The sequence below is a fragment of the Babylonia areolata genome, chromosome 15 (assembly GCF_041734735.1).
Source record: "Babylonia areolata isolate BAREFJ2019XMU chromosome 15, ASM4173473v1, whole genome shotgun sequence".
NCBI classification, from domain to species: domain Eukaryota; kingdom Metazoa; phylum Mollusca; class Gastropoda; order Neogastropoda; family Buccinidae; genus Babylonia; species Babylonia areolata.
Genome location: NC_134890.1, coordinates 20,004,608 through 20,017,107, shown reverse-complemented (window position 1 = coordinate 20,017,107; position 12,500 = coordinate 20,004,608). Strand labels below are relative to the sequence as shown.

The 12,500-nt window shown below is 45.5% G+C and overlaps 1 protein-coding gene across 1 annotated transcript in view; it reads right to left on the bottom strand.

Moving 5' to 3' along the window:
• LOC143290297 (uncharacterized) overlaps positions 1-12,500 on the bottom strand; it is a 16,557-nt gene that overhangs the window by 1,908 nt on the left and 2,149 nt on the right. The window contains exons 2-6 of the mRNA XM_076599647.1: positions 10,244-10,430; positions 6,872-7,054; positions 5,553-5,720; positions 3,464-4,281; positions 2,403-2,709 (exon numbers count right to left, since the gene is read on the bottom strand). Coding sequence (XP_076455762.1) covers positions 2,403-2,709; positions 3,464-4,281; positions 5,553-5,720; positions 6,872-7,054; positions 10,244-10,430 — 1,663 coding nt within the window. The remainder of the gene's footprint in view (positions 1-2,402; positions 2,710-3,463; positions 4,282-5,552; positions 5,721-6,871; positions 7,055-10,243; positions 10,431-12,500) is intronic.

Here is a 12,500-nt window from a genome sequence, read left to right as displayed (position 1 = left end):
ACACGGCAGATATCCAGGTCACACATCACCTGTACACGGCAGATATCCAGGTCACACATCACCTGTACACGGCAGATACCCAGATCACACATCACCTGTACACAGCAGATACCCAGATCACACATCACCTGTAAGCTGTAGATACCCAGATCACACATCATCTGTACACGGCAGATACCCAGATCACACATCACCTGTACACGGCAGATACCCAGATCACACATCACCTGTACACGGCAGATACCCAGATTACATATCACCTGTGCACGGCATATACCTAGATCACACATCACCTGCACACGGCAGATACCCAGATCACACATCACCTGTACACTGTAGATACCTAGATCACACATCACCTGTACACTGTAGATACCCAGATCACACATCACCTGTACACGGCATACACCCAGATCACACATCACCTGTACACGACAGATACCCAGATCACACATCACCTGTACACGGCAGATATCCAGGTCACACATCATCTGTACACGGCAGATACCCAGATCACACATCACCTGTACCCGGCAGATACCCAGATTACATATCACCTGTACACGGCATATACCTAGATCACACATCAGCTGTACACGGCATACACCCAGATCACACATCACCTGTACATGGCAGATACCCAGATCACACATCACCTGTACACAGCAGATACCCAGATCACACATCACCTGTACATGGCAGATACCCAGATCAGACATCACCTGTACAGGGCTGATACCCTAGATCACCACATCACCTGTACACTGTAGATACCCAGATCACACATCACCTGTACACTGGCATACACCCAGATCACACATCACCTGGTACACGACAGATACGGCCAGATCCAGCACATCACCTGTACACGGCAGATATCCAGGTCACACATCATCTGTACACGGCAGATACCCAGATCACACATCACCTGTACCCGGCAGATACCCAGATTACATATCACCTGTACACGGCATATACCTAGATCACACATCAGCTGTACACGGCATACACCCAGATCACACATCACCTGTACATGGCAGATACCCAGATCACACATCACCTGTACACGGCTGATTCCCATATCACACATCACCTGTACATGGTAGATACCCCAGATCAGCACCATCACCTGTACACGGTAGATACCTAGATCACACATCACCTGTACACGGCAGATACCCAGATCACACATCACGGCAGTTACCCAGATCACTCATCACGGTTATTCAATACATCCAAGGTTGTAGTTTAAGTTAGAGGTCCTTTAGCCTTTTACGGTCATCAGGGGCAGTGAATTCATACCCGCCGTGTCTCAGGTCAGCACAGCAAGGCGGGGGTCCAGTCTTCCCCAAACGAAGTCAGCTTCCCATTCACACCACCCTTTTTTTTTTCTTCCCCCAGCCACTATTGTGAACAGGTACCTAACTTCGACTGGGGTGGGTAAAATAAAACGACGGAAGGAGAATATTGGACACGCGCCTCCTTATGCCGAGCCGTGGATATACAAGTGTATAGGAATTCACTGCCCTGATGGCCGAAAAAAAAAGAAAGAAAAGAAGAAGAAGAGATATGTTTAACCTTTAACCTTTTAATTCATCCATCCTCTAACATCATCACATGAATAAATGAATGATAAAGATATCTATATAACTCCTATCCTCGGTCGGAGACCAAGCTCTAAGCGCTTTACAAACACGGGGTCATTTACACAACAGGCTGCCAACCTGGGTAGAGCCGATTAACGGCTGCAACTGGGCGCTCATCATTCGTTTCCTGTGTTATTCAATCATATTTCAGGCACGCACACATACACACTCAGACAGACATGCAACATTTTACGTGTATGACCATTCTGTTCATTTTCCCCGTCACGAAGGCATGCATTACAGGATCTTTAACGTGCGTATTTGATCTTCTCTCTGCATATACACACAAAAGGGGTTCAGGCACTAGCAGGTCTGCACTGCACATATGCCGACCTGGGAGATCCGGAAAAAAATCTCCACCCTCAGGCGCCGATACCGAGATTCGAACCCGGGACCGTCAGATTCAAAGCCCAACGCTTTAACCACTCGGCTACTGCGCCCGTTAAGCCCTTCACCTATTTATCCCTCCGCCCCGGGCTCTACCACCACCACCTCAACACCCTCACCACCCTCACCACCCTCACCACCCTCATCACCCTCACCACCCTCATCACCCTCACCACCCTCACCACCCTCATCACCCTCACCACCCTCACCACCCTCATCACCCTCACCACCCTCATCACCCTCACCACCCTCATCACCCTCATCACCCTCACCACCCTCACCACCCTCACCACCCTCATCACCCTCATCACCCTCACCACCCTCACCACCCTCACCACCCTCACCACCCTCATCACCCTCAACACACACCTGCAAATGCCTGTAGAACAGCAGCTGGTCCGGATGTCGTTCGTAGGTCCGGTAGGACATGAGGACGGCGTTCCAGACGAAGTTCTCCTCCACGTAATAGCGGTGAGCGGCCAGGTTATACCTCACCCACGGCGCCTGGCGCTTGGCCAATAGAACGCCGGGGTTGATGCCGTCCGGGAATTCCCCATAGGCCGCCCAATCGGAGGTGGCCACGCAGGGGTACTCCAGCAGCCAATCAGGGACGCGCTGGGTCCACATGGCCTCGAAGTCGTGGTAGGCTCCGCCGTACTTGTGCAGAATCTGGTACCTTGGATAACAACAACGACGATAATGATGATGATGAGGAGGAGGATGATGATGATGATGGTGGTGGTGGTGGTGATGACGACGACGACGACAACAACAACAACAATAATAATAATAATAATAATATGTCAAGAAAAAGAAGAAGAAAAAGACGAACAACAACAACAGCAATGAGAACACGAAGAACAAGAAGAAGAAGAAAAAGAAGGCATAGCAATGATGGCGATGATGATATTAAGGACAATGATGATGACAACGACGATGATGATGACGGTGGTGTGCGAACGATGGGAATACAAGGAAAAAACTCTGACATTACTGATAATTAACAATAATGTGAGTTTTTGTTCCCTCCCTCCCTCCCTCCTCTCTCTCTCTCTCTCTCTCTCTCTCTCTCTCTCTCTGTGTCTGTCATATAAGTCAGTGGTCCAGAAGTGAATGAGATAATCTCCTGCTGATAAAATATTTTTTTGCACACACACACACAACAACAACAACAACAACGAAATTTTTTGCATACACACACACACACACAACAACAACAACAACAACAACACGTGTACATATGACAACCCCCCCCCCCCCCCCTTGCACCTCCCCCCCAACAAGACTCACATAGAGACATACATACATACATACATACAGACAGACAGACAAGATATACACACACATACAACGCCCCCCACAACCCCCAACCCACCATCACACCCCCCCTCCCCCCCCCCTCCAACCCCCCCCCCCCCCCACACACACACCTGATGACATCACTCTGGTGAGAAGGGTTGTTCACCACCTGCTGCCACACCACCTCAGGCACCTCCATCGGGACGAACGTCACGTTCTCTCCTCGCAGTCGGTCCCACCACACCCCGTGGAACCCGGCGTTGCCGTGGATGTACACGTGCCGGAACCCTCCCACGTACAGCGCGCTGAGGACGGTCAGGAACTGGTAGAACTCCATCTCGTAGGGCGACTTCCGGTTCTGGCTGAACCAGATGAGGTGGCTGATTCTCGGTATGGGGTCCCCTTCTCCGGTCTTAGGGTACATGGTGGATCGAGTCCCGTAGTACAGCCAGCGGGACAGTTGCCCGAAAGGCGAGTCCGCGTACATGATTCCCACGGGGTAGATGTCCGGCTTGTCAGCCACCACCACGCAGCGGGCGTTCTCTTCCGAGTCCGGATCGTGATCGTCGAAGGTTTCCGGAGCCACGCATTCTGGAGGTGACGTCAGAATCTGGTTGACGTATTTCCGCTTCGTCTCCTCGCTGAAGCCTTGGTGGGCCACGATGACGCCTCGTGTGACGTCAAAACTGTCCAAGGGTTGGTGGAGGGGTGAGCTCCCGCTGTTGTCGTTGTCATTGTCTGGCTTGGCGTTGGGCGAGAAGGCGAACCAGAAGGGGCGCTGGTGTAGGTCACGTGGTAGGCGGGAAATGATGACGTTGGACCCCAGGAAAATCCCGCCCTCTGGCTGCAGGAAGGAGAGGGCCAGGTCCAGTAACTCTGGGGACCCGCAGGGCGGGGAGCCGCGGGGCAGGGGCCGCAACACCAGGTTGGGCAGAGACTGCTTCAGCTCCTGCAGACATCATGATAAAAACTATGATAGATATCTCCTGCAGACATGATATATTACAGTGAATATTGTAGTAAAGCTCCCACAGACATCACGATAAACCATGATGAATATATCCTGCAGATATGATAAATCATAGTAAATATTGTAGCATAGCTTCTGCAGACATCACGACGAGTCATAGTGAATGATACAGTATAGCTCATGCAGATATGAAAAATCAGAGTCAACAATGTAGTATTGCTCCTGCAGATAGAATGATAAATCATAGTCAATAATGTAGCATAGCTGCTGCAGACATCATGATAAACCACAGTCAACAATGTAGTATAGCTCTTGCAGATATCATGATAAATTATAGTGAATATTGTGGTTTAGCTCCTGCAGACATCATAGAAAATCGTGGTAAATTTTGTGGTATAGCTCCTGTATTAAAGCTCCGGCAGACATCATGATAACACTGTGCAGATAACACCTGCAGACCTGATAAACCAGGGTAAATAATGTAGTCTAGCTTCTGCAGACATCATGATAAATTACAGTCAATAGTGTAGCATAGCTCCTGCAGACATCACGATAAACCATAGTAAATAAAGTAGCACAGCTCCTGCAGACATCACAGAAAATCACAGTGAATATTGTAGTATAACTTCTGCAGATATAATGACAAATCATGATAAATAACTCCTACAGACCTGATAAATCATGGCAAATAATGTAGTACTGCTTCTGCAGACATCGCGATAAATCATAATAAATGACTCCTGATATATAGCTCACGCAGACACCATGATCAATGAGAGTAAAAATGTAGCATAGCTCCTGCAGATATAATGATAAATAACAGTCAATAATGTAGCATAGCTGCTGCAGACATCATGATAAATCATAGGTAATAATGTAGTACAGCTCCTGCAGATGTCATGGTAAATCACAGTGAATAATGTAGTATAGTTTCTGCAGACGTCGTGACAACACACACACACACACACACACACACACACACACACACACACACACACACACACACACACACACACACACACTTCCAGCCCCACCTCTTTCCCACTCTTCTTCCCCTTCCTCCTCCTCCTCCTCCTCAACAATTTCCTCACCATCCCCACCCACACGCCCAACACCCTTCCAACCCCAACACACCCCACAACCACCCCCAAGACCCCAAACCCAACCCACCCCCACACCCCACCCACACCACCCCTAAATACCACGACTACTACTACCACCACCACCCTCTACTCCCCCATGTCACTGACCAGGAACCAGGTGTAGTACATGTCGTGGTCCAATCTGGGAAGACGCTGGAAGTGGAAGACCAGCTTGACCGGCTGCAGGAGTCGCACGGCGCTAAGGACGCCCAGGTAGTGGTGGAAGCCCAGGCTGAGATCCCCCTTGCACCACAGGTAGTGCGCTGTCGTTGGCACCTGTATCGATCGAGCAACAGCAACCCCACCCGACCCCCATTTCTTAGGATTAGTCAGTCAGTCAGTGTACGAATAAATGACACCTTGATTTAAGAACAGCAGAGTCACGGGATATAGACATATATTGCCATACTGTAGTCTAATTCACACACACACACACACACACACACACACACACACACACACACACACACATATATATATATATATATATATATATATAGAGAGAGAGAGAGAGAGAGAGAGAGAGAGAGATAGGTAGGTAGGTAGGTAGGTAGGTAGAGACAGACAGACAGACAGAGAGATAGAGAGAGAGAGAGAGAGAGAGAGAGAGAGAGAGAGAGAGAGAGAGAGAGAGAGAGAGAGAGAGAGAGAGAAATGAAATAGCATATGTCCTCAAATTCGAATGTTATGTGTGCTTTTACTGCTTTTGCACAGCTTGATTCTGAACGTGAAAGATCTTCTGCATACCCCCTATTCTATGATGTTTGATTCCTATACAAACTGCGTTAGCCGAGAAAATTCCAACGTCCAAGTTTACCACGGACAGACAGGCAGTCAGACAAACAGACAGATGACAAATAGACAGACAGACAGACAGGCAGACAGGCAGACACAAAGACAGATCCCCTTCTCCTGTATACAAAACACACACTGAAACAAAAAGAAACAAAAATACAAAAATACACACTCCCAAGCAACAACAACAACAACTGAACCAGTTAACTCCCTCCCCCCCAAAAAAACAACAAAACAACAACAACAAAAAACCAAAACAAAACGAAACCAAACACCCTAAAAAACCAACCAAACAAAAAGCACACGTGACACACCAAACACCCCCCTTCCCCGCAACAACACCCCACCCCATCCCAATAAAAAAAAACCCCCAAAACAAAGGAAAAACTATATGAACCAAACAACAGATTCCTCTGACACATAATAAACCCCCCACCACACACAGCACCACCACCACCACCCTAAAAACAAACAAACAAACAACAACAACAAAAGCCCCACCCTTCCCATCAGCAACATCATCATCAAGGCCAAAACAAAGGACAGTGCAATGACTGCTTGACTGACAGACTGACTTACTGAACTCACTGACTCATTCACTCACTCACTCACTCACTCACTGACTAATTCACCTGGCCGGGCAAGGAGTGGTTGGCCGGGAGCTGCAGTCGGGGCCAGGGCTCGAACCCTTGGTAGTGCCTGTACAGCTGCATCTTCTCCTGCCCCAGATGCCTGACCAGCAGGTGGTCTGAGGACCGCCCCTCCGCGTCCAGAGCCAGGGGGTACCGGTCATCGCACGTCTCGCAGCCCTCCTCCTGAAACACGATGCGATGCGATGCGATGCGATACGATGCGATACGATAAGATACGATGCGATATAATACAATCCAATACAATGCAATACAACAACATCAACAACAACTACAATGATAATAATGATGATAGGTTTACTTATATAGCCCAAACTCCAACACGTTGCAGTACACAATATGATGTGATGTGATGCAATGCCACATGCAATGCGATGCGAGTTAGTGCGATGCGATGCGATGCGATGCGATACAATACAATGCAATGCAATGCAATGCAACGTAACGCGATTCGATGTGGTGTGATGCAATGTGATGTGATGTGATGCCAAACGATGTGATGTGATGTGATGTGGTGTGATGCGATGTGATGTGATGTGGTGCGATGTGATATGATGTGATGTGATACGATGTGATGTGATGTGATGTGATGTGATGCGATGTGATGCGATGTCATGTGATGCGAAGTGATGTCATGTGATGCGATGTGATTCGATGGAATGTAATACAATGCAATACGACGACGACGACGACGACAACAACAACAATAATAGTAATAACAAGAGAGGCAAGGCCTTCAAGACTCACTTGTGATACACTTAAACAAATAAAATCAAATCGTTAAAACGTGTTCTATATTTGTTATTATAAAGCTTCGGGTTAAAAGAAAAAGAAAAAAGAAAAAAAAAGTTCTAACGGCAGATTCGAACCCCGCGTGTTCGGGTGAGAAGAAACTGTCTTACCCATTACACTATCGTGGCTCCTTAGCTGACGTTCGAAAATATAACATTTAAACATGCTTTTGTAAAGGGCGATAAATCGACTGCGGTATTCGCAGTGATAACGCACTTTAAATCATATTATTCTGCTTATCATGGGCATTCAAAAATCTTTAAGGGCAATTAAAAATTCTTTTAAAGTCCGCGGTAAAGGAGACGTGGCTATCGCCGCAATCACACAGCAACATTTTGCCGTTTTCTCTGGATCTAGATAGATGTACAAGTTTAGTTACACACGGTTGACACGGTCGATTCAATTTCTCTTTTATGTTCATTCTAGTTTTATAGTTTTAAAGTTGATATGAAAATTTAGTATTTTGTTAAACTAATAACATGTAGAGCCAAGTACAAGTACTTCTAAACGTCGTACGAAGTGAAAAGGACTTCATTTTGAGAAAAGTCAAGACTGGAAATTTTTACGTTTCATCAATTCAAGGGAATTAACTCTCATGGTTTATTATTTTTAACTGTGAATTCCGACTGATTCTGTGGATATTTTTATGGCAGTTTGTGGCATAATCCAGTAAGTGATGAGGCGTTCACAAATCTTTCTCTGAATAAGTATTTAACGGTCTCCTTCTCCAACTTTCCATCACATGTTATCGTGTATTGTCGATTGAATATAGGATTGAACGGGCTGGTCAAAAACTTGAAACAAAATGGCGTCGTTCGCGTTCGCGAAGAATATGAGCACGCGCTTTGAATATGTATAAATATGTGTACGCAATTGATTTTTGCCCATGACCTTCAGGGCTCAGCCAGTAGATCTATAAAGTCCACTCGTCGTACTGATTTTAGTATTTTTCTGAAAAAGATCACTTGGGCGAATGAACATAGTGAAAGCCCTGTACACTGAGAGTAAAACACACAAGCTTTTTATGTATTGAGTATTATTTCAAAATGTAGTGTTTAAGATGAGAATGATCAGTTTAAAGCAAATTAAGCCCCCTAGCATTAATTACAGATTAATTTCCCTTCTTTACAAATCTGCACCAAAGACATGCAAAATAAATATAACTTCCATGCTTAGCAAAAGAAGTTCCTGTTTGAACAAAAAATGATAAAAATGACTGCTCTTGTTGTGTCAGAATATCAGATCAAAGTGCCAAGTTTAGAGAATTAAAAAAAAAAAATATATATATATAACAGTAAATTCAGTTTGCATATAATTTGGCTTCTTTTTTTTTGTTTTTTTGGTGCCCCTCCCAGAGGTGCAGTATTGTTTTAAACAAGATGACTGGAAAGAACTGAATTTTTCCTATTTTTATGCCAAATTTGGTGTCAACTGACAAAGTATTTGCAGAGAAAATGGCAATGTCAAAGTTTACCATGGACACACTGACACACACACACACAGACAACCGAACACCGGGTTAAAACATAGACTCACTTTGTTTACACAAGCGAATCAATAATAATAATAATAATAAGAAGAATAATATAACAATAGTAGACTGTACTTATATAGCACAAACTCCAATGTGATGCAATACTATACGATGTGATGCGATGCAATGCAATACAATACAATGCAATACAATACAATGCAATGCAATACAATACAATACAATACAATACAATATAAAAACAACAACAACAATGATGATGATAATGATGATCATGATAATAATAATAATAATAATAATAATAATAGGCTGTACTTTTTCGGGCAAACTCCAATGCGATGCAGTACAATGCAATGTGAATGCAATGCTGTGGGATGTAATGCAATGCAGTGCGGTGTGATACGACACGACACAATGCAATGCGAGATGATGCAATGCAATGTGATGTAATATAATACAGTGCAACGCTATACAGTGCAATGCAGTGTAATACATTGTGGTGCGATGTGATGCAATAGCTTACAATGGAATGCAGTACAATACAATGTGAAGTGAAGCAATGCAATGCAATGCTGTGGGATGTAATGCAATGCAGTGCGATGTAATGCAATGCAGTGCAATGTAATTCAATGCAGTGCGGTGTGATACGACACGACGCAATGCAATGCGAGATGATGCAATGCGATGTGATGTAATGCAATACAATACAATGCAACGCTATACAGTGCAATGCAGTGTAATACATTGTGGTGCGATATGATGCAACAGCTTACAATGGAATGCAATGCAATACAACGTGATTCCATACGATGTAAAACATGTTTTTTGTTGTTGTTGTTGTTGTTGATGTTGATGTTGTTTTTGTTGTTGATGTGTGTGTGTGTGTGTGTGTGTGTGTGTGTGTGTGTGTGTGTGTGTGTGTGTGTGTGTGTGTATCCTGAATGCCCGGTTTATAATATATATATAATTATATATATATATATATATATATATATATATTATATTATATATATATATAAGTCATTAGGAATCACTCAGTCATTTATCTGCTAGTTTAGTCCAGCGTGTACCCTGTAATTGACAGGGTGGCCACTGGGGACAAGAGGTCGGGGCGGGGCCCCACTCCGGATGGTGGCCTGAGGGATGAAGGTGGCCCGGGACAGAGAAGGCACCAGTTCCACCACGTTGTTCACCAATACCACCAAGGTCAAGGCCACCAGCCCCGCCAGCATATGCTGCAGTCTCAGCTTCCGGAACCTGCGTGCAGATGGAATATATGATAGTCAGTTGTGTCCGACTATGACCATCAGAACAGCAGAGAAGGCAACTGCTGTCCCGACTATCAGGGCTAAAATTTGATTATAGTCGAGACTGTCTTGCCCAAAGTACATTCCCACTCTCTCGGCCTAGAGGGTTTTAGGACAATCAGCATTGGGATGGTTCCGAAAAAGCCAACTAGCCCCCAAGGCTGCAGCACTAAGAACCAGTGCGATTTTTACCTCCTAGTTTGAGAGTCATAGTCCTTCGCAAAAGACTAAGCTGCGAAAGATTTCCCACTGCGGTGAGGAAACCATTGATAATACAGCTCTCACTTTGCTGTTGGCCCAAATGTAAACTTATGTCAGTCTGTGATAGTAAGCTGAGTGTTGGCACCAATGAAATAAACACAGGTTAACTCACTCAGTACGGCCAGTCCTCTCTTCTCCTCTACACAGACCCCTCGGATGTCCAGTGGGTGTCTGAATGACCCAACCTTTAGCTTCCGTCGTCAGAATTGTGGTATTCTTTGTCAACCTTCACGTCTTCAGTATAAGAGCCGTCCGTTGGCAATATTTTGATGACGGTAATTGGGGGGAAACGCTGTTAACGTCGTCTCTTTCGCCGTTCGTATGGAAAGAGTTAAAGGGGTTAGAGGCTAGAGGTGAGCCTTCTACGGCCATTGGGGCAGTGAACTCACAACACCCACTGTCTCTCCAGCTCTGCGAAAGGAAAGGCGGGGCCCAGTCCTCTCCTTCTGTCGTTTTAACCCAACCTTCCCCGACCGATACCTATCAGGTACGTATTCACATCTGGGTGGATAAAAAGGAAAATCGGAGTAAAGTCCTCGCCATACAGATTGGTGCAAGAGGGTTTGTGGGCGCATCTGCCTACAGTCTCATGAAACAGCTGTCGATTTCTGGCAGAGAGAGGACATGGGCTATCAAGGCAAAGGCAGAGGCAGCAGAAAAGAGTTCCAGCTGGATCTTGTCAAGGAGGAATGAAAGTAAACTTCATAAGGATTAAATTTCCAAACTCAAACTAGGCGTACGATGGCTCAGTGGTTGAAACCTCTACCAGAAAAGGTGACAGTCCTGAAGTGACCACCACCCTGGAGGCGCGGGTTCGAACCTGCTGAGCACCAGGAAAGAAAAAGAAAAGGCGGCAATACAAGGACATACAGGAGTCATAACCTGGGTGCGGCCTGGCCCCCTTAGAGTGTAAGGAGTTAAGGGCCGAAACACTTGACTGAGGGGGGCTTCTTCTCTGAAGACCTTGTACTGTCCAGCTCTCCCTAGAGTTTCTCATCACCTTCATTTTTTTCACCGTTGGACACACCATACCGAAACCCGGCATCGAACCCTTATCACCAGTGAACACTGTTCAGACAGAAGTCCAACAACTTCAGGTTACCGATTCTGCCACGACGCTTGAGACAGATTGATCAGATTGATTAAATGAACAGAAATTACAAGAAGGCTTAGGCTTTATATTTAAAACTGCCCCCCCCTCCCCAATACCCCCCTTCCCTCCTTTTTTTATCATCGCCAAAGAGCATAGGTTTAGATTCGAAATAAAGCTGAACGAGTTAAGTACGTTAACTCTGAAATGACCTGGGTGCGGCCCGGCCCCCTTAGAGTGTAAGGAGTTCAGGGCCGAAACACTTGACTGAGGGGAGGGGGCTTCTTCTCTGAAGACCTTGTACTGTCCAGCTCTCCCTAGAGTTTATCACCTTCATTTCTTTCATAAGGCCTGACTAAGCGCGTTGGGTTATGCTGCTGGTCGGGCATCTGCTTGGCAGATTGGGTGTAGCGTATATGGATTTGTCCGAACGCAGTGACGCCTCCTTGAGCTACTGAAAACTGAAAAAAACTGAAATGATCCAGCATTATTTTCGTTGCAGATGATTTAACAGAAACTGGCTTGATGACTGAGAGGATAACGTCATTTTGTTTCGTGTTGCCCTTTAATTTTGAAGTTGAAACGGATATCGATATATTCATTTGAAGTTTAATTACAAGTTCCCAAGGCAGTTCTGATTAAAGTTTACGAAAGGTATGTAAACACGAA